The sequence below is a fragment of the Geotrypetes seraphini genome, chromosome 2, assembly GCF_902459505.1.
Source record: "Geotrypetes seraphini chromosome 2, aGeoSer1.1, whole genome shotgun sequence".
NCBI lineage: Eukaryota > Metazoa > Chordata > Amphibia > Gymnophiona > Dermophiidae > Geotrypetes > Geotrypetes seraphini.
Window position 1 is genome coordinate 256,759,426 of NC_047085.1, and position 23,620 is coordinate 256,783,045.

At 46.6% G+C, this 23,620-nt stretch overlaps 1 protein-coding gene across 1 annotated transcript in view; it reads right to left on the reverse strand.

Moving 5' to 3' along the window:
* Positions 1–23,620, reverse strand: part of DMC1 (DNA meiotic recombinase 1) — a 398,321-nt gene that overhangs the window by 323,066 nt on the left and 51,635 nt on the right. Inside the window, exon 2 of the mRNA XM_033929441.1 lies at positions 5,260–5,406. Coding sequence (XP_033785332.1) covers positions 5,260–5,406 — 147 coding nt within the window. The remainder of the gene's footprint in view (positions 1–5,259; positions 5,407–23,620) is intronic.

Sequence of the window (23,620 nt, forward strand, 5' to 3'; positions counted from 1 at the left end):
GCTGAGTTGAAGTAGAAGGGAGTAGCAAGGTCGTCTTGGCCACTGAGGAGCAATTAGAATCATAGTGGCATGATCGTTCTTCAACTTGACCAGAGTCTTGAGAATGAGAGGAAATGGAGGGAATGCATATAGGAAGAGATTTGTCCATTCCAGAAGAAAAGCATCTGCCTCGAGGCGGTGAGGAGAGTATATCCTGGAGCAGAACTGAGGCAGTTCGAAGTTGTGGGGAGCCGCAAAGAGGTCTATCTGAGGGGTCCCCCACTGTGAAAAAATGTGATGAGGAGGCGAGGAATGGAGAGTCCATTCGTGAGGTTGCAGAAGATGACTCAAGTTGTCCGCCAAGCAATTCTTCGCCCCTTGAATGTAGACAGCTTTGAGGAAGGTATTGTGGCGGATTGCCCAGTCCCAAACCTTCAGAGCTTCTTGACAAAGGGAGGCAGATCCCGACCCTCCTTGTTTGTTGACATAATACATGGAGACTTGGTTGTCCGTCCGGATGAGGACTACCTGGTCACGAAGAAGATGTTGAAAAGCGTCGAGAGCCTTGAAAATCGCTCTGAGTTCCAACAGATTTATGTGACATTGATGATCCGTACTGGTCCAGTGGCCTTGAGTATGGAGACCATCAAGATGAGCGCCCCATGTGTAGGTCGAAGATTCTGTCATGAGGACCTTCTGATGAGGGAGCGTTTGAAAAAGCAAACCTCTGGAAAGATTGGAAGAGAGCATCCACCAACGGAGAGACTGCTTTAATGAAAGAGTGACTGTTATGTGTTGAGAAAGTGGGTCGCACACCTGTGTCCATTGAGATGCCAGGGTCCACTGAAGAATTCTGAGGTGAAGTCTGGCAACAGGAGTCACGTGTACTGTGGAGGCCATGTGACCCAGAAGTACCATCATATGTCTCGCTGAGATGGAAGAGCAGGAAGATACTGTATGACAGAGTTGAAGAAGAGCTTCCAGACGTTGTTGTGAAAGGAATGCTCTGAGTTGGACAGTGTTCAGAACAGCTCCAATGAATTGTAGATTCTGTGAGGGCTGAAGTTGAGATTTGGGAAAGTTAATTTCGAATCCCAAACTTTGTAGGAACCAGGTAGTCCGTTGGGTCACTACAATAACCCCTTGAGATGTGGACTCTTTGATGAGCCAGTCGTCGAGGTAGGAAAATACCTGAAGACCATGGCTTCGGAGAGCTGCCACTACCACTACCAGGCACTTGGTGAACACTCTGGGAGACGAGGCCAGGCCGAAGGGTAGTACTCTGTATCGATAATGCAGATTCCCCACCCGAAATCTGAGGTATTGACGGGAGGCCGGATGAATGGGGATATGAGTGTAGGCCTCCTTGAGATCCAGAGAGCATAACCAGTCGTTCTGCTCGAGAAGGGGATAAAGGGATGCCAGGGAAAACATTCAAAACTTTTCTTTGACTAGAAATTTGTTGAGAGCCCTGATATCCAGAATGGGCCACAGATCGCCCGTCTTCTTCGGAACAAGGAAGTAACGGGAGTAATACCCCCTGTTCTGCTGTTCCAAGGGAACTGGTTCGATGACATAGAGAGAAAGCAGAGCTTGAGCTTCCTGAAGAAGGACAGTCTGGGATGGATTGGAAAGATACTCTCTTGGAGGAAGCTCTGGTGGAACCTGAGTGAAATGAAGAGAGTATCCTTCCCTGATGATAGTAAGCACCCAGAGGTCAGATGTAATTATCGTTCATCGGTTGTAAAAATGATGGAGATGACCTCCTATAGGGGGAAAAGGAGACAGAGACAGAACTGTGGAGGTTATGCTCTGTTGTAAACAGTCAAAAAGTCTAAGAAGACTTAGGTGCAGCAGAAGGTTGGGGTTTCTGTTGCTTCTGAGGTTGCTGTTTTTTCAGAGGAGGACGAGTATAAGTAGCCGGCTTTGGAGCAAAACGCCTTTGATAGATAAGAGCAGGGCATGCAGGCTTAGCAGGAGTTGGCTTTGGCTTAGGTCTGACTATAGAAGCAAATGATTTTTCATGGTCAGATAATTTCTTGGTGGCTGCCTCGATGGATTCATCAAAGAGGTTGTTGCCCTCACAAGGAATGTTAGCCAAGCAGTCTTGAAGGTTAGAGTCCATGTCAATGGTACGAAGCCAGGCAAGACAATGCATAGCTATAGAGCAAGCATCCGCTCGGGCAGATAACTCGAAGGTATCATAAGATGATTGGAGGAGATGCAGACGTAATTGAGATAAAGAAGCAATGACTTCCTGAATCTCAAAATGCATTTGGATATCCAAATAATTCAAAAACTTTGGTAGAAGAGAAATAAGGAATTCAAAGTAAGTGATAAATTGAAAATTATAATTGAGGACTTTAGAGGACATTCAATAAGTATATCCATTTTTGCTCCTTAAAATTTAGTTTCTCTTTTGTATCACCACCCTCCCACCCTACATGAACCCGATCTAAGACACGCCACTTGAGATCTACAATTTTATGTTTCTTCTCCCTCCAATGCTGTACAAGAGGAGCTTTCATGTTGCCCATATTAATTTGGGATTTATGCTCTGTCAGACGAACACTAATCTTTTGACTTGTCCTCCCTATGTAAAGTAGTTGACATGGACACTGAATCATATAAATTACTAGGGAGCTCTGACAGGAGGTGTTCAACGTAGCATGGTAGATCTTACCCGTCCATGGATGCCTCTACGTCGGACCCATTAGAGCTTGTTCGCACCACTGACATTGATTACAGGCTAAGTGATTATAGATAACAGTGTTGTCTCTTTTTTTGATCTCAAAACGATGGGTGGACAACAGTTCCCCCAAAAGAGAAACTAAATTTTAAGGAGCAAAAATGGATATACTTGTTGAATTGTGTTACCCCTATGGGTTTAAATGCCGAAATTGAATGGACAACATTAATATGAGGCCGGTATAATTCTATGAGGGGGGCGTGTCTAACACGAAGAGTAAGGTCATCACGCTCTAAAAAGGATTTGGTATTTAAATGTTTGAACGTCGCGGCCATGTTTCCTGGATTAAATCTATAACGCGGGGAGCATGAGCTGTTTGATTTAAGGTAACTGCTAAAGAATTATTTATGCTTTTTACTTTTTCTAATTTAATTTTTCCATTACATTTTTCTAAAGCTAGATTTAATACTTTATATTATGTAATTGCAGGGGGATTTCCTTGATACAACCCTTAGGGGCGAAACATAAGTCTACTTCGGAGTGCCTACCCCCACCCGCGTAGCCTAAGATGAGTATACTTATTGAAGTATTTAAAGTATTTAAAAATATTTAAAAAGCTATAGAGGCCGATGACGACTATGGGTGCCAGTGTTCTGTATGATCTAAAAGTTTAGTGGCATACAGGTGGTACCACTGAGGTCTGTAAGCTAAGAAGTTTAAATCTAGTAAACTATTTAAGACTCCTCATACGATATTCAAGTTTATCCCTTCATCACGGCAGTTGGGTGAGGCGGGGTGTCCTGTCCTCTCTTGTTTACAAACAACGCCTTGAGAAAGCCAGCTATCTCCCCCCTCTGCAATAAACACCTAGCTGTTTTATGCTGCTTAAGGCCGGCTCCCTCTTCCTCACTGCCGCAGTTTGCACAAAGCCTCGCGGATCATTCGGAAGCCTTCCCTCTGACATTGCAACGTCAGAGAGAAGGCTGCCGTTCAGGTGCAGGACGCGCTTAGAAGCTGTCATCCGCAGCTTTGTGCACTGATTTCAGGCCCGAGGCACGTGCCAGCTGCAAACCGGCAGGAAATTTCTGTGGACCAGCGGTTGAAGAACACTGTTTTAGATAACATGTAAAATGTAAAGTATAGTTGTTAACTCAACTTGACAACATGGAATTTTGATAAAGCACAGTTACCTATCATGGTGTTATCCAGGGAAAGCAGGAGGATATTCTCACAGATGGGTGATGTCACCGACGGAGCCCCGGTACGGACACTTGAAAAGTGAATTACAACTTTAAGTTTAGAAAGTTTGCAATTAGCCCACACTGCACATGCGCAAGTTCCTTCCCGCCCGACGTAAGCGTGCGGTCCCTCAGTTAAGATAAGCCAGCTAAGAAGCCAACCCGGGGAGGTAGCGGAAGGCCCATGGCTAGTGACATGGGACAGAACTACCACACCTTGCTGCTGCGTGCCGCCACCATCCAAGGCAGGACGGCAAGCAATGAGACCGCTGCGCATTCCATTAGGACAACAGAGACTACTACAAGGAACACATTCTGACTCTGACCCACAGAATTACATCTATCCTCACCACCATGAGCCCTAGGACCTGGAGATACTGCCAGGCTGTCATGGCCAGAAGTTTTCTGATGACTTTCTGAATCTTTTCTTGGCAGGCTATGGGAAGGAACACTTTGATCTGTCCCATATGAAAGCGGATCCCCCAGGTACTCCAAACCCTGGGAGGGCTCCAAGTGACTCATCTGAAAGTGAACCACCTGCTGAATTGCCTGAAACCCATCGGCCAGAGAGGGAGCTCTGATCAGCCAATCGATGAGATACGGATGGACCAGGACACCCAGAGAGCAGAGATGTGCTGCCACCACCACCATTACCTTGGTGAAGGTCCTGGGTGCCATCGCCAATCTGTCGGGAAGAGCTGCAAACTGAAAGTGCTGCTCCAGGATGTGAAATCACAGAAACTTCCTGAGCACCGGAAAAATGGGGATAAAAAGATACACCTCTGTGAGATCCTGGGAGGTTAGAAACTCCCTTGGCGCCACTGAAGGAATAACAGACCGCACCATCTCTCCTGCTGCTGGTGGTAGTGGTGCTGTGTGGCAACAGGAGAGAACTGCCATCTCTTCCGCTCTTGGGGGGGGGGGGGGTTGCTTCTCAAAATGGCTTTTCTAGCAGTCTACGACACTGCCATGTCGGGGTTTTAAACAGTGCTGTCACTGTACTGGCACCCCCGGACCAGCTGCTGATTTTTGTCGCCAAAAGCTGTCACTCTTGGAGAATGGCTCGGTGATTTTAAAGAATCCACTAGAGTGCTCATTTTAATATTGAAGAGTCCATCTGCATGTCAGTGTCGGAGACTGCTAGAAACCTCACTAAAAACAGAGATAAGCCATTTTGATAATCCGCCACTAAAATGCGTGCAGGCTAAACTATCGGAAAACAGTTTAGCGACAGTGTTAAACTTTTGAGAATGTGGGCCATAGTGACAATAGTAGTAATTGGCAATTTAAAACATAATTTTTCCCTTCAATAAAGACCAAATGAAAGATATAACTATGTTCTGTAATACTTACAATGAGTTTACTGGCAGCTTCTTTAATTTTATCCACCTTAGCTTCTGATAAGCCCTTGATGTTGCATAGAGTTCTCTTGGTGGTCATCTGGATTCCTTTCACAGTGCAGATTCCTACCAATTTCAGTTTTTTGATGTCCACCATGTTCTGTTAAAGACAAGAAAAATAAATGTCCAAATTGGACATGAAACTTCCACCAAACTTTGTGCATTCTAATCTGGTTTTGAAAGAAAGATTAGGTTCTTTCCTCTGCTAATCTTCTTTCTTGTAAATCCATACTTTATTCCTGGCAGGTAGACAGAATTAACCAAATCATCCCGGAATAAAGTGGGATTGAACAAGACCAGATTAATAGACTCCACACACTTTGGGCTCCTTTTATCAAGGTGCGGTAGGCGGTTAACGCGTGGAATACCGCGCATTCAACCGCCTGCTGCGCTAGTCGCTAACGCCTCCATTGATGAGGCGTTAGGTTTTTGGCTTGCCAAGGGGGTTAGCGCGTGATGAAATGTCCAACGCGCTAACCCCCATAGCGCACCTTGATAAAAGGAGCCCTTTGTGTCTTAGAGAACCTTGTGTCTTTATAAAATAGCCTTATAAAAGTTGTCTAAAATGCATTTATCCTGCTAGCCTCCAAGCACATCTATGCGTGGCATACATGATTCCATGATCCCTAATCCACATGCTTTCCCCATTGCCTTTGCTGTAAATCCTACTGTGAAATCTAATGAAATATATAGCTTTGCCAATGACTGTTAAAAATATGGAGAAACTAATTGAACAGTGTAGTTTGCTACTGGTTGCTATGTACATTGCCACTTACCTTGTACTAATGGCACCTTGTAGTTTAAATATATATAAAAAAAGATTGTTTCAAATCTATTGACAGTGGATATAAAGTTTTGCAACATTTGGTTTCATTTTAATATTTTTTTCCAAACTTAAGTTTTAAAACTGCTTCATTCAAGTCACCCATGCTCTATATGCCTTTAAGGTTACTTTTCCCATTCAAGATCTAAAGCAATATAAAATGACTAATTTAGCTGATAGCCAATGAAATTCACTGGAGAAGCCCGTGTCTCCTCCCACCCCAACTCCACTGCCACCCCAAAATAACAGTTTGCTATCCTTTGTCATACCAGTTCAGCCATCTTGAATCCTGCAAGACCAGTCCAAAATACATGGGTTTATTATGCTTTGCTGCCACCAGACAGAGGAGAAATTAATCATAAAGATAACGCTCTCCAGTGACTTCATCACTATTATAAGGAGTAGTGTGAACCAGGCACCTGTAAAGCACAGTTATTTACCGTAACAGGTGTTATCCAGGGACAGCGGGCAGCTATTCTCACATGTGGGTGACGTCATCCACGGAGCCCGAATGCGGACAGCCTCGCAAGCAGATTTGCTTGAAGAAACTCAGAAGTTTTGAGTCTGTCGCACCACACATGCGCAAGTGTCTTCCCGCCCAGCACAGGGCGAGTCTCCTCAGTTCAGATAGCTAGCAGAGAAGCCAACCAGGGGAGGTGGGTGGGTTGTGAGAATAGGCTGCCTGCTTCTCCTGGGATAAAGCACAGTTACTTGCTTTATCCCAGGACAAGCAGGCAGCCTATTCTCACATGTGGGTGACCCCCAAGCTAACCAGAATGGGATGGTGAGAGTGTTGGCAATTCAGCAGAATAAATTTTGTAACACTGCCTGGCCGATATGGCCATCCCGTCTGGAGAAAACATCCAGACAATAATGAGAGGTGAAAGTATGAACCGAGGACCAGGTGGCAGCTTTGCAAATTTCCTCAATAGGAGTGGATCTGAGGAAAGCTACTGAAGCCACCATGGCTCTGACTTTGTGGGCTGTGACTCAACTCTGTAGATGCAGTCCAGCCTGAGCATAGCAGAAAGAGATACAAGCAGCCATCCAGTTAGAGATGGTTCCCTTAGAAATCAGATGTTCCAACTTGTTCGGATCGAAGGAGACAAAAAGTTGAGGAGCAGATCTGTGTGGTTTGGTATGTTCTAAGTAGAAGGCCAAAGCATGCTTAAAGTCCAGGGTATGAAGAGCTAATTCTCCAGGATGAGAATGAGGCCTTGGAAAAAACACTGGAAGTACAATGGATCGATTGAGATGAAATTCTGAAACCACTTTAGGTAAGAATATAGGATGAGTACAGAGGACCACCTTTGTCATGATGGAAAACTGTGAAAGGTGGATCAGCAACTAAAGCTTGCAGCTCACTGACTCTTCGAGCAGATGTGAGAGCAATGAGAAACACCACTTTCCAAGTGAGATATTTCAGATGAGCCGTAGACATTGGTTCAAATGAAGGCTTCATCAACTGAGCAAGAACAACATTGAGATCCCAAACCACTGGAGGCAGTTTGAGAGGAGGTTTGACATTGAAAAGACCTTTCATAAATCTGGAAACCACAGGATGAGCAGAAAGGGGATTCCCTTCTATAGGGTGATGGAAAGCAGCATTTGCACTAAGATGGACTCGAATGGATGTAGACTTTAGGCCAGAGGTAGATAAGTGCAAAAGATAATCCAAGACAGAAGATAAGGAGGAATCTTGAGGCTCCTTGTCATGAGAGATGCACCACGTAGAAATTCTAGTCCATATTTGGTGATAGCATTGTCTAGTGGCAGGCTTTCTAGAAGCCTCTAAAATGTCTCGTACAGGTTGAGAAAACTGAAGAGGAGTTATGTTGAGAGGTACCAAGCTGTCAGGTGTAGAGACTGCAGGTTGGGATGAAGTACAGACCCTTGACTCTGTGTAAGCAGAGATGGAAAAACTGGTAGAAGGTATGGCTCTCTGTTGCTCAGCTGAAGTAGAAGGGAGAAGGGAGTACCAAGGTTGTCTCGGCCACCGAGGAGCTATCAGAATCATGGTGGCATGATTGTTCTTCAGCTTGACAAGAGTCTTGAGGATAAGAGGGAATGGAGGGAACGCATACAGGAAGAGATTCATCCATTCCAATAGAAAAGCATCTGCATTGAGGCAATGAGAGTATATCCTGGAGCAAAACTGAGGCAGTTTGTGGTTGTGGGAAGATGCAAAGAGATCTATCTGAGGAGTTCCCTACTGAGAAAAAATGTGATGAAGAGGTGAGGAATTGAGTGTCCATTCGTGAGGTTGCAGAAGACGACTCAATCTGTCCGCCAGTTTTTCTCCCCTTGAATGTAGACAGCTTTCAGGAAGGTGTTGTGAAGGATTGCCCAATCCCAAACCTTCAGAGCTTCTTGGCAAAGAGCGAGAGATCCCATTCCTCCCTGCTTGTTGACATAGTACATGGCGACTTGGTTGTCCGTCCAAATGAGGACTATCTGGTCGTGAAGATGTTGAAAAGCTTAGAGAGCACTGAAAATCACTCTGAGTTCCAATAGATTGATATGACACTGACGATCTGTGCTGGACCAATGACCCTGAGTATGGAGACCGTCGAGGTGAGCCCCCCCAAGCGTAGGTTGAGGAATCTGTTGTGAGGACCTTCTGATGAAGTGGCATCTGAAACAGTAAACCTCTGGAGAGATTGGAAGAGAGCATCCACCAACGGAGAGACTGTCTCAACGAAGGAGTGACTGTAATGTGTCGAGAGAGTGGTTCGCAAGCCTGCATCCACTGAGATGCCAGGGTCCACTGAGGAATTCTGAGGTGAAGTCTGGCAAAAGGAGTCATGTGAATTGTCGAGGCCATGTGATCTAGTAGTACCATCATGTGTCTCGCTGAGAGTGAAGAGCAGGAAGACACTTTGTGACAGAGCTGAAAAAGAGCATCCAGACATTGTTGAGGAAGGAATGCTCTGAGTTGGATAGTGTCCAGAACAGCTCCGATGAACTGTAGATTCTGAGAGGGCTGAAGGTGCAATTTGGGAAAGTTGATTTCAAATCCCAAGCTTTGTAGGAACCACATAGTCCGTTGGGTTGCTACAATAACCCCCTGAGATGTTGAATCTTTGATGAGCCAGTCGTCCAGGTAGGGAAACACCTGAAGACCATGATTCCTTAGGGCTGCTGCTACCACCACTAGGCACATGGAGAACACTCTGGGAGATGATGCCAAGCTGAAGGGTAGCACTCTGTATTGAAAATGCAGATTCCCCACCTGAAATCTGAGATATTGACGGGAGACCGGATGAATGGGAATGTGAGTCTAAGCCTCCTTGAGATCTAGAGAACATAACCAATCGTTCTGATCTAGATGGGGATAGAGGGATGCCAGGGACAGCATGCAAAATTTTTCTTTGACTAGAAATTTGTTGAGAGCCCTGAGATCCAGAATGGGTCACAGATCACCCATCTTCTTCGGAACTAGGAAGTAACGGGAGTAAAGCCCCTGCTCTGCTGTTCCAGAGGAACTTCTTCGATGGCATGGAGATGAAGCAGAGCTTGAGCTTCCTAAAAAAGAAGGGTGGTCTGGGATGGATTGGAAGAATACTCTCTTGGAGGAAGCTCTGATGGAACCTGAGTGAAATGAAGACAGTATCCTTCCCAGATTATTAACAACACCCAGAGATCAGATGTAATGGTCTTCTATCGATGGTAAAAATGATGGAGACGACCTCCTATGGGGGGGAAGGGAGGACAGAGGCAGAATGATGGAGGTTATGCTCTGTTTGAGACAGTCAAAAAGGCTGTGCAGCCTTAGGCGCAGCAGAAGGCTGAGGTTTCTGTTGCTTCTGCTACTGTTGTTTCTTGGGGGGTGCTCGATTGTAAGGAGCCGCTCTTGGAGGATAACATCTCTGGAAGGATGGAAGAGGTCGAGAAGATTTGCAGGAGCTGGCTTGGGCTTTGGTCTAACAAATGAAGCAAAAGATTTTTCAATGCTCACACAATTTCTTGGTGGCAGCCTCTATGGATTCATCAAAGAGGTCATTGTCCTCACAAGGAATATTAGCCAGATGGTCCTGAAGATTGGGGTCCATATCAATGGTGCGAAGCCAAGCCAGGCGGCGCATCGCTACTGAAAAAGCAGTGACCCTAGAAGAAAGTTCAAAGGCATCATAAGACGACTGAAGATGTAACCTGAGTTTTGCCAAGGTAGCAGTGACTTGTTGAAACTCTAAATGTCTATGTTGATCCAGGTTTTTTGTAAAACCTGGAAGGATATTGTAACCCGCAGGCTCCGGGCAATGTGTCCAGGACTGCGGGAACAAGGATTATACCCTTGTGAGCCGCGAAAGGCCACACAAGGAAGGAAAAAGCAAACCACTTTAGAATAAGGATTTTGCCCACAAGTCAGGTAAGTTGTTCATGAAAACCAGGACTGGATTTATTTGAGTTGCCAAACAGTGAAACCAAAAACATAAATAATTTGTCAGGACTTTTCACCAAGCAATCCAGTCTTTTCAAAAAACAAAACTCAATTTCAATATCATACACAATAAAAGTTTCAAATTCAAATAGCAAAAAGGGTTCTGTATTTATCAATGAGCCTCAGCTTCAAAGTTCTTTCAAAAAGAAAAACTAACAAAAAGAAAACAGTCTCTTCCCTTTGATAGTACACTTGGACTACTGTCAGTGACACAGCACTGCACTCCTTCAGCAATTGAAAATGCTAACCAGGTGGTGTGCTCCACGTGTTGTAATATTGCTACAAAATAGAGCCCTCTATCCCACCTCAAAATGTGGGGCTAAATCCCCCCACCACACTGGCTGGATAAAGTGTAACACCAAAAGATTAACAAATGTCAGTTTTACAGTCTCACACTTCTGTGCTGCTCTGCTTCAGTTTCAGCAGGGCAAAAACACAGTTCAAAAAAAAAAATAAACCAAAACAGTTCAATGTCCAAGGCAAAAGAAATTGAAATACTTTTTAGGCAGATTTTGTACTTGCCTTGGAGAGATACACTTCCATGGGTTGATAATCTGATTGAACCTCTGGGCCTGGTTCTGATTCCAACTTCATAGCTTGTGAAACTTCAGAGAGGTCAGGAGTCATCTCAGTCCCAGCTTCAACAATCTCCATGCATTCTGGGGTTTGTTGGTCCTGCTAGGCTGCCAGTACTTTTCTTGTGACTGTTCTCCACTTCTCCAATTCTCCCTCTGCCTTTCCAACTGCTCAGACCTGAGATTAAGGAACTTGCAGCCCCGCCCAACCTTCCCAGGTGCAAAGCATTTCCGGTCACAAGACTTGGGAAGGTGAGGGGGAGGGGAAGTCTGTAGCTCAACCCCCAAGCTCCCTCTGCTGGCCTTAGTGAAAATAGCAGGCGAAAAGGGAAATTGTTCTTTAGCTTGGTCAGAATGGGCACTAACAGCTCCAGGCATAGGCCTTATACTAGGGCCAATCCTAGCAGGCCTACCTCGCATACCACAATATCAATCAGGAACTTAAAATAAGTCGTGAAGATAAAATTACAGTTGAGGACTCTGGAAGCCATCATGGAATTCCGATAAAGATGACGGCCAAACTTGTCCTTGGTCTTACCCTCTCTTCCAGGAGGTACTGTGGCATAGACTTGGAAAGATGGGTCCTCTTCAATGAGGATTCCACAAGGAGGGATTGGTGAGATAGTTGTGAATTCTCAAAACCCTTGCAATGTAGAGTTTTATACCTCGATTCCAATTTGCCTGGAACAGCAGGTATAGCATAAGGAGTCTCCAGATTTTGTTTGAAAGTTTGAGACAGAAGCCTGTTAAGAGGAAGCTTGAGTGACTCTGCAGGAGACTGAGTCAGATGCATTTCTTCTAAATACTCCAGGTCATCAGCCATTTGACGAAGGGAGGAGGAAAAGGACAATTGATCCGCCAGAGCAAAGAGAACAAAGGCAAAGCCTCTCCAGAGTATTGGTAGTCCAAGGAATAGACAGACTTGGAGGAGGCATTGGAAGCAGTTGAGTCCTCGGGGTCTGCATTTGGTGACCTCTGAGCAGTAGTGGCTCGTGGCCTGTATGGGGCGAGATCTATGGTACGTTAATGGAATGGATAGTGCAGGACATGATGGTGCAGTATTTTGTGGAGTTTTTCTACAAAAGTGCCTGCTTTTCATATGGTTCTGGGTAACTCTAGTTAGATACAAGCATATGTGTTAGTCAAGGCCACGCCCAATAGAAGCGTACGAAAAGTTAGTGAACAAAAATCTGAATAAGGATGTAGCCAAGGTCAGAAAAACACACTATAGATTAATATTAAGAAAAAGCATAATAATATTCTCTTTATGTATTTTGCTATTAAGCCAAATCATAGAGGAAAATTAGGTAATGCGTAATATACATGCATAGAGATATTAAGAACTCCATCTTGGCTCTCTGCGGTTCTTTGTCCTCTCTGAGTCTTTGTTCAGCTTCCTGCCTTAAACCTCATGGTCCTAATTGATACCAGATGTACTTAGGCTGGTTAGGAAGAGCATATTAGATTACATAACATGCATTAAATATGAATGAAATATATGGTGTGGATCTGTGGATGAAAGGGGCCCCGAATGAATGAATGGATGAAAGATATGTGAAAGAATGGTGTGTACTTAATTTCTAATATTTTATATATTTTAAACCTGAAGAAACACTAAGGAAAAATCCTAAGGCAACATCTGGGAATAGTTAGAATCAGAAACACTGCACTAGTCTCCAGTATAGGAAGGCTTCTGTGAGTGTGTCAGTGTAATTTGAAGCTGTCAGTTTTTCAGAGCAGGAGGGGGAACAGCCCCTCCTTTCTCTGATGCTGATAGGGCCAAGAAATTTTCAGCAGGTTGTCTTACATAAACAAACTGTCTGAAATAAGTTTTGAGAGTGACAAAAAGAATATTAGATATGTAGTAAAATGTAATAATGTATATTCAGAAATGAATGTAAACAAAAATATGACTTTAAAAACTTTGTTTTGAGTTTGAAAAACATGTAAAGGAATTTCCTTTGTCCAAATCTAAGGACAGCCTCTGTTAATGGATTGGCTGACAAGAAATGATGTCATGCAGGAGCAACGAATTATCGAGTTGAGATCTTTATCAGAAGGCCAGCGTTTGGCAACTATAAAGACCTCCCAATGACACAAAATTAACCTTTTGAGGTCCATTCTGACAATTAATAAACAAAATAACAATTTTAATAAAATTTGCATCATGTGTTATTTTTCATGTATTGTTTATACACCTAGAGCAAAAGCTAGCCGCTTACGGCTGCTTAGTACGCATGTGCCGCCATGCTCACCTCGATCGAGGAGTTGGAAGCCTCAAAGAGCTGGAAGGCCTAGACGAGGAAGACTTTTCTCTGGAAGAAGACCTGCGCCTCGATGAGGGCCTCGATCGACGAAGAGAGTGCTGCCTGGAAGTAGGTCTCAGGTAAGATCGAGGAGACTTCGTCCTATGTTTGGAAACGGGCAGTGCCACTGGTGAATGAATAAGGCTAGAAGCTGTGGATCGAAACCCCATAGACTCAGTGGTTTGGATCGAGGAATCTCGAAGCACTCCCAAGGACTCAGCTCCTTGTATGGAGTGTGAGGATTCCTGTCGAGACACTCGCAAAGACTCGACTCCTTGCATAGTGTGTGAAGATTCCAATCGAGTCACTCGCAAACTCTCGACTCCTTGCACAGTGTGTGAAGATTCCAATCGAAACAGTTGCAAAGACTCGACTCCTTGCATAGTGTTTGAAGATTCCAATCGAGACACTCGCAAAGACTCAACTCCTTGCATAGTGTGTGAAGATTCCAATCGAGTCACTCGCAAACTCTCGACTCCTTGCACAGTGTGTGAAGATTCCAATCGAAACAGTTGCAAAGACTCGACTCCTTGCATAGTGTTTGAAGATTCCAATCGAGTCACTCGCAAAGACTCGACAGCACAGTTACTTACCGTAACAGGTGTTATCCAGGGACAGCAGGCAGATATTCTTGACTGATGGGTGACGGCACCGACGGAGCCCCGGTACGGACAATTTTAGAGTGATTGCACTCTAAGAACTTGGAAAGTTCTGGCATGCCGCACCGCGCACGCGCGAGTGCCTTCCCGCCCGACAGAGGCGCGCGGTCCCCAGTTATGATAAGCCAGCTAAGAAGCCAACCCGGGGAGGTGGGTGGGACGCAAGAATATCTGCCTGCTGTCCCTGGATAACACCTGTTACGGTAAGTAACTGTGCTTTATCCCAGGACAAGCAGGCAGCATATTCTTGACTGATGGGTGACCTCCAAGCTAACAAAAAGAGGGATGGAGGGAAGGTTGGCCATTAGGAAAACAAATTTTGCAAAACAGATTGGCCGAAGTGTCCATCCCGTCTGGAGAATGCATCCAGACAATAATGAGATGTAAAAGTATGAACTGAGGACCAAGTAGCAGCCTTGCAGATTTCCTCAATAGGAGTGGAACGGAGGAAAGCTACAGATGCTGCCATTGCTCGGACTCTATGGGCCGTGACAGAACCTTCCAGTGTCAGTCCGGTCTGAGCATAACAGAATGAAATGCACGCTGCCAGCCAATTAGACAACGTACGTTTAGAAACAGGACGTCCCAATTTATTCGGATCAAAGGACAGAAAGAGTTGGGGAACTGATCTGTGGGGTTTCGTACGCTCTAGATAGTAAGCTAGAGCCCTTTTACAATCCAAAGTATGCAGAGCTTGTTCCCCAGAATGAGAATGAGGTTTTGGAAAGAAAACAGGCAGAACAATGGATTGGTTGAGATGGAATTCAGAGACAACCTTAGGGAGAAACTTTGGATGTGTACGCAGAACCACCTTGTCATGGTGAAAGACCGTAAAAGGTGGATCTGCAACCAGTGCATGAAGCTCACTGACTCTCCTGGCAGAGGTAAGAGCAATAAGGAAAAGTACCTTCCAAGTGAGAAACTTGAAAGGAGAGGTAGCCAAAGGTTCAAATGGAGGCTTCATTAAGGCGGAAAGAACCACATTGAGATCCCAGATAACAGGAGGGGCTTTAAGAGGTGGTTTCACATTGAAAAGACCCCGCATGAACCTGGACACCAGGGGATGAGCTGAGAGAAGTTTTCCATGGACCGGCTCATGAAAAGCAGCAATGGCACTGAGGTGGACTCTGATGGAAGAAGACTTAAGGCCAGAGTCAGACAAAGAAAGCAAATAATCCAACAACGTCTCCACTGCCAGGGAAGTGGGATCAAGATGATGAAGAAGACACCAGGAAGAAAATCTCGTCCACTTCTGATGGTAACATTGCAGAGTGGCTGGTTTCCTGGAGGCATCAATAATGGAACGAACAGGCTGAGACAAAAGAGTATCATGAGAGGTCAGCCCGAGAGATACCAAGCTGTCAGGTGCAGAGACTGGAGGTTGGGATGTAGAAGGGTCTCCTGATGCTGTGTAAGCAGAGAAGGAAACAGAGGAAGAAGAAAAGGTTCCCTGGAACTGAGTTGAAGTAGAAGGGAGAACCAATGTTGCCTGGGCCACCTCGGAGCAATCAGAATCATGGTGGCTCGTTCCCTCTTGAGCTTGAACAAGGTTCTCAACATGAGAGGCAGAGGAGGGAAAGCGTACAGGAACAGATTGGACCAGTCGAGTAGAAATGCATCCGCTGCCAGACGGTGAGGAGAGTAGAGTCTGGAGCAGAATAGGGGCAGCTGGTGATTGTGAGGAGCTGCAAAGAGGTCTATCTGAGGAGTGCCCCATTGAGCGAAGATAGACTGTAGAGTTACAGGATCGAGTGTCCACTCGTGAGGCTGGAGAATTCTGCTGAGCTTGTCCGCTAAGGAATTCTGTTCTCCCTGAATGTAGATAGCTTTCAGGAATAGATGGTGATTTATGGCCCAAGTCCAGATCTTCTGGGCTTCCTGGCATAAGAGGCGAGAGCCTGTCCCACCTTGTTTGTTGATGTAGTACATGGCCACTTGATTGTCTGTGCACAGCAGAAGGACCTGAGGAAAGAGAAGATGTTGGAAGGCCTTGAGGGCATAAAACATCGCTCTGAGTTCCAGGAAATTGATGTGATGCTTCTTTTCCTGGGCTGTCCAAAGACCTTGAGTCTGGAACTCGTTCAAATGAGCTCCCCATGCATAAGGAGAGGCGTCGGTGGTGATGACTAGTTGATGAGGAGGTTGATGGAACAGAAGACCTCTGGATAGATTTGAGGATACCAACCACCATTGTAGAGACTGACGAAGAGATGATGTCACAGATATGTGTCGTGAGCAAGGATCCGTCGCTTGGGACCACTGAGTAGCAAGGGTCCATTGAGGAGTGCGCAGGTGAAGACGTGCGAGGGGTGTGACATGGACTGTGGATGCCAGGTGACCCAAGAGTATCATCATTTGTTTGGCCGAGATGGAATGTTGTGGAAGCACCTGCTGACATAGAGACTGAAGGGTCTGAAGACGATTGGATGGTAGGAATGCTCTCATGAGGAGTGTGTCCAGCATCGCTCCAATGAACTGAAGTCTCTGAGTGGGAATGAGATGAGACTTGGGTAGATTGATCTCGAATCCCAGTATTCGTAGAAACAGGATGGTTTGGTTGGTGGCCAGGAGAACTGCTTGAGCGGATGTGGCCTTGATTAACCAGTCGTCCAGGTAAGGGAATACCTGAAGGTGGTGAGAGCGTAGAAAAGCAGCTACCACAATAAGACATTTGGTGAACACCCTTGGAGAGGAAGCAAGACCGAAGGGCAGCACCTTGTATTGGTAATGACATTGATTGATCATGAAGTGGAGATACCGTCTTGAGGTTATATTGATCGGTATGTGAGTGTATGCCTCTTTGAGATCGAGGGAGCATAGCCAGTCGTCTTGATTGAGAAGAGGATAAAGAATGGCTAAGGAAAGCATTTTGAATTTTTCCTTTACCAGATGTTTGTTGAGATCGCGAAGATCCAGAATTGGTCTGAGATCTCCTGTTTTTTTGGGTACTAGAAAATAACGGGAGTAGAATCCCTGCCCCTTTTGATCTAGAGGAACTTCTTCTATAGCGTTCAGAAGGAGGAGGGATTGGACTTCCTGAATAAGGAGGGCAGATTGAGGACTGTTCAAAGCAGACTCTTTTGGCAGGCTTTGGGGCGGAAGAGTCTGAAAGTTGAGAGAGTAGCCGTGGCGGATGATGTTGAGGACCCATTGGTCCGAAGTGATAACTTCCCACCGGCTGAGGAACAGAGAGAGACGACCTCCTATAGGTTGAGGCAGGAGAGCAGATATAGGAGTACTGGCTATACTTTGGAGAATTAAGTCAAAAGGGCTGTGCCTTCTGCTGTGGAGGTGGCTTCACAGGCTGCTGTTGCTGCTGTTGTCTGGGAGGCTGACGTTGTTGCTGCCGCTGACGCCTGGGTTGCTGAGCTGTTGCTGGCAATGGGCGAGCTGTGAAGCGGCGTTGATAGGCTGACTGTTGTCTAAAAGGCCTTGCTGGGGGAGGCTTTTTCTTATTTTTAAGCAGGGTATCCAAGCGTGTCTCATGAGCAGAGAGCTTTTGAGTAGTCGAGTCCATGGATTCCCCAAAAAGCTCATCCCCTAGGCACGGGGCGTTGGCTAACCGATCTTGATGATTAACATCAAGTTCAGATACCCGAAGCCAGGCCAGGCGACGCATTGCCACAGACATTGCTGTCGCTCTGGAAGTAAGTTCGAAGGTGTCGTAAATGGACCTAACTATGAACTTACGCAGTTGAAACAGAGACGACAAGCAATGGTGAAAGGATTGTTGTTTCCATTGGGGAAGGTACTTCTCAAATGAAGCCATGGTGGTAAGGAGATGTTTAAGGTAGAAAGAAAAATGAAAAGCATAATTACCAGCTCTATTTGCCAACATTGCATTTTGGTAGAGCCTCTTACCAAATTTATCCATGGCTTTACCCTCTCTGCCAGGAGGTACAGAAGCATATACACTAGCTCCTGAAGATTTTTTAAGGGTGGATTCGACAAGTAAAGATTCGTGTGGAAGTTGAGGTTTGTCGAACCCAGGAATGGGAATTACTTTGTATAAAGAGTCTAATTTACGTGGGGCCCCTGGAACCGTTAAGGGAGTCTCCAAATTCTTGTAGAAAGTCTCCCTCAAGATGTCGTGAAGAGGGAGCTTCAAAAATTCCTTTGGAGGTTGGTCAAAGTCAAGGGCATCCAAAAAAGCTTTAGACTTTTTGGACTCAGCCTCCAAAGGAATAGACAAAGAGTCACACATATCTTTCAAAAAACTCGAGAAAGATGAAGTGTCATGCCTAGAGGACGGGTCATGTACAGCAGAATCCTCCTCATCTGAGGAACATTCTCCTTCAGAGAGAAAGGGTTCTTCTGAATCTCCCCACAGATCAGGATCCCTGACATGGGAAGAACGGTCCCGAGACTCTGGAGTAGATGGTTCTACATGTCGGGTTTTGCGCACCGACTTACCCAATCTCATCGATACCGAGCCAGGCGATGTAATCGGTGGCACCGGTGCCGAAGTCTGCACCGACTGATGTTGAGCTCTCGGCTCCGGTGCAAGGACTGGCATCGATACCGATGAGGTCGAGTGAAGCGGTACCGAAGGAGTGGATACCGACAGCACAGGCTGTTCCACTATCGGTACCGGCTCAGTGCGGACCGGCACCGGAAGGTTCGGTGCCAGGATAGCTGGAAGGAGCTGTTGTAATTGCTCCTTGAGCTGCACCTGGAGAATGGCCGTAATTCGGTCATCAAGGGATGGCACCGGTACCGCCTTTTTCTTCTGCGGTACCTGCGGTGCCGCTCGACGCCCCGGAGATGAGGAGCCCGATGTCGAGGGACTCACCTCGATAGGGGCGGAGCGCTTCCGCTGGCGCCTCACAGTCGGCAGGATTGGACTCATTGCACTCGAGACCGGAGGACGCTCCAGCGGGGAAGGCTTCTTAGCCGGCTTACCTGAATGCTGGGACGCCGGTGCGGTGTTGCGCTGCGTCGAAGAAGAGGGTGCCGACTGAACTGGTGCCGAAGCCGGAGTCGATGGAACGGGATCAGACATCTCGGCACCGAACAGTAATCGCTGTTGTATTTGGCGATTTTTTAATGTTCGTTTTTTAAGTGTGGCACAGCGGGTGCAGGTGGAGGCCTGATGCTCAGGACCCAAACACTGTAAGCACCAGTTGTGTGGGTCCGTGAGAGATATAGGCCGAGCACACCGCTGGCACTTTTTAAACCCTGGCTGAGGGGGCATGAACGTAAAGACGGCTTCAGCCAAATCGAAGGCCGAGGCCTCGATGGTGGCAGAAGGCCCCGCAGGGGAAAAGCCAAATTGACTAAAAAAGAAAAGTTTATTTTTTTTTTTTTGACAAAAATTAAAGAAAAAGGAAACAGGCAAAAGCCAAAAAGGTTTACGCGAGCGGGAAGGCAAGTCAAAAAAATTTTCAACAGCCGTTGAAAAAACGCGTCTTCTTAGCTCCGCGGAAACTAAGAAACTGGGGACCGCGCGCCTCTGTCGGGCGGGAAGGCACTCGCGCGTGCGCGGTGCAGCATGCCAGAACTTTCCAAGTTCTTAGAGTGCAATCACTCTAAAATTGTCCGTACCGGGGCTCCGTCGGTGCCGTCACCCATCAGTCAAGAATATGCTGCCTGCTTGTCCTGGGATAATCCTTGCATAGAATGTGTAGATTCCAGACCAGACACTCGCAAAGACTCGACTCCTTGCATAGAGTGATCGAGTCCAACAGTGTGCCGGATTTTAAGAGTAAATGGGATGCCCATGTGGGATCCCTAAGGGGGTGGAGTTAAGGAGTAGGGTCGTTAGGAGTGGGATCTCTAGGAAAATAAGCCTAGGTGGGTGGGTCTGTTAGGTGGGCAGACTTGATGGGCTATGGCCCTTTTCTGCCGTCATTTTCTATGTTTCTATATGTTTCTATGTTTCTAGTGTGTAGATTCCAGACCAGACACTCGCAAAGACTCGACTCCTTGCATAGAGTATGTAGACTCAGCTCGAAGCACAGGCAGGGACTCGACCTTGTGTGAGACTGCTGATTGCCCAGGCTGAAATGCAGGAAGCAGAGTTGAGGCTGGACTGTATTTACTCAGTAACTGAACAAATTGCTGCTCTAACATGGTCTGGAGAGAAGCCTGCAATTGTGGATCTGAGTCTGAAACTGGACCACTTGCTGAGGCTAAAGGCTCCGAGGTGGTGGTAGAAGCATGCTCCAACTTGGAGGATTGATGCTTGGATATTTTAAGGCCCACCACAGGAACCTTCTGCTTAAGAATCTGACCTGAGGGAAGCTCAGGGGAAGATAAGGCAGGTGTACTCGAGGCCAAAGACGATCCAAACGAGGAAGGTCTGATGAGACTCGAGGTCGGAGTTGTGGAAACAGGAGGACCCCCCCCCCCCCCGGTTGAAGTCTTGACCAAGTCAGAAATCGAGGTCAAGGGTGTAGCTGAAGAGTCCATCCTGAATAGCTTTTCCACTTGAATTCGATGACGTTTAAGGGCTCGAGGTTGAAAAGTAGCACAGCGCATGCACGACCTCAGACTATGGTTCGGCCCAAGACACTGAAGACACCAGTGGTGTGGGTCCGTGAGGGAAATCACACGCTGGCACTGGCTACACTTCTTGAAGCCCCTGACTGGCCGGGACATAGAAGGGAAGAAAGCCGCTGCGAGGTCGAAGCCCGCCGGCTGCGGGCGCACAACCTGTCCCGTCAGTCGACAAAAATAAAACTTTTTTTTAAAAAAAAGAAAAGAACAGAACACAGCGATAAGAAAATAAAACTCAAACCACGGTGAAGAGAAGGCACGAAGCGAACGAAGTTCAGCGCAGAGCGTCAAAGACAGACTTCTCAGCTCCGCAGAAAACTGAGAACTGAGGAGACTCGCCCTGTGCTGGGTGGGAAGGCACTCGCGCATGCGCGGTGCGGAAGACTCGAAACCTCTGAGTTTCTACAAGCAAATCTGCTTGAAAGGCTGTCCACATCCTGGCTCCGTGGATGACTTCACCCATATGTGAGAATAGGCTGCCTGCTTGTCCTGGGATAATGCATCGTCCTTCAGGATCCCGAAGAACCCTGTGGGTTTGCAGTTAAAGGTCCTTACGAAATAGAATCACCACACATCCCTTTCCCCCCACGGTCAGGGTCTCCAGGTGGTCTCCCACCCACTAAGTACAGAGCTTAGCATGTTCTGCGGAGGACAGCCAAGTTTCCTGTAGATAAGCCAAAGAAGTTTTTCTACCATTCAGCAATTATAGTATTTTATATCTTTTAATAGAGGAGTGAATACCCCCCACATTCCAAGAAATTAATTTATGTTCTAGGAAAAACTAAGAAGAGAGATAAAAGCAGGTACAGAATATCCCATTTCAAATAACCAGAGGAGTGTCCCAGCCACCATCCCCCTAGCCGCAACAAACACCAGGGAGACCACCAACCTCCCACCTGTCTGAACCGAGGAAAACCCCTCCCCCCAACAAGACCGCCCCTCCCCCACATCACTCACCCTCTCCACCCATTCCAACCCTATCCATTCCCTATACCACACCCCAATGGGTGCCACTTCCAGGAAGTGGGTACACCCGCTAGGATACGCACAGTAGTGCCCCAGACCTAGATCACACTCCCGCTGCATCTCCCCAAAAGAGCAGAGATACCCCCCCAGGGCCCGACCCCCGGGACTCATGGAGAGGAGAGGGAAAGACACCATCGAAGCGGGCTGGCCTAACAAAGACCCTGAGGCTGCCTCATGAAACCGTGTTAAACTACTGCTTAGGGGCAGCTCTGTGCCGAAGTTAAAAGTATACAGAGCTGTTGGTCTGGACTCTTGGGCCGCTGAAGGAGGGCAAAGAGCAGCTATCCTGGAGGTTTCCCTTCCTCTCGCCTTTGCAGGTCCCCTTTTTTTTTTTCCTTCAAACAGCAACAGGCCCCAGCATCGACATCAATCAAGTTCCACTGTTCCTTGCAAGCGGTTCTGCTCAGCCAAAGCCACCCTCAGGGGAAAGAAAGTGACCCGCAAAGGTGAGGGGAAGGGGGAGATGATGGAATGGAGGAGATGAGAGAGAAGGGGACAGATGATGGAAGTGAGAAGAAGGGAGAGAGAGCAGAAGGCAGATGGATGTCAGTTGAGAGGGGAGATCAGATGCTGAATGGAAGTGGGGAAAGAACACATACTGCATGGAAGGAGGAGATAAATAAAGGAGGAAGAAAATAGTAAGATAATGGAGGGGTGAGGGAAAGGGGTGACATGCTGTGGGTAGACACAGTGAAAAGAGAGAAACGGGACTAAATAGTAAGAAAGAATTTAATTTAGATGGAGGCAGAAAATAGAGAAGGAAGACCAGAGAAGAAAAGGGAAGAGAGAGCAGAGACTGATATCAGATCTGAGTGGAGGAAATGAGAAGAGAGAGATGCTAAAAACCACAGGGGGGAGGGAAGGACAGAGATGCCAGACCATGAGGGGAACAGAAGGAAGATGATGGATGCCAGACCAAATTGGGGGGGGGGGGGGGAAGCAGGAGGAGAGATGGCAGGGAAAGACAGACAGTGAATGGAAGGGGCAGATGCTGGACTGAAGAGACAGAGAAGGTTATCATGCCGCTGTACTGGGCCATGGTACGCCCTCACCTGGAGTACTGCATCCAGCACTGGTCACCGTACATGAAGAAGGACATGGTACTACTCGAAAGGGTCCAGAGAAGAGCGACTAAAATGGTTAAGGGGCTGGAGGAGTTGCAGTACAGCGAAAGATTAGAGAAACTGGGCCTCTTCTCCCTTGAGCAGAGGAGATTGAGAGGGGACATGATAGAAGCATTCAAGGTACTGAAGGGAATAGACTTAGTAGCTAAGGACAGGTTGTTCACCCTCTGCAAGACAGGGAAAACGAGAGGGCACTCTCTAAAGTTGAAAGGGGATAGATTCCGTACAAACATAAGGAAGTTCTGTGGTAGAAAGCTGGAACGCTCTTCCAGAGGCTGTTATAGGGGAAAACACCCTCCAAGGATTCAAGACAAAGTTAGACAAGTTCCTGCTGAACAAGAACGTGCGCTGGTAGGGCTAGTCTCAGTTAGGGTGCTGGTCTTAGACCAGAGGGCCGCCACGTGAGCGGACTGCTGGTCATGATGGACCTCTGGTCTGACCCAGCAGTGGCAATTCTTATGTTCTTAGGGCAGACACTGGCTGGAAGAGAGTGAAAAGGCAATGAAAGCAGAAACCAGAGATGACAAAAGGTAGAAAAAAATAATTTTATTTCTATCTTGTGATTCAAATATATCAGATTTGAAATATGTATCTTGCTAGACATAACTGGGGAGTGCAAAGCCCAGGCAGTGCTTCTTTAGCTTCCAGCTGGCTTAGGGCTCTCTCTGACCAGGGGGCAGTTGCCCTAGTTCCACTCCCCTAACACCATTCCTGTCATGTGTGACTGTGGTATTCTGTTACATGATATTTCTGTAGCATTCTGTAATAATTTGGCTTATTCAGTTTTCTTGATAGTAGAGGGGATATATGTGAAGGGGAGGGGAGACAGGGGTTTTGTTGATCTTTGCCCTGTATTATTTGT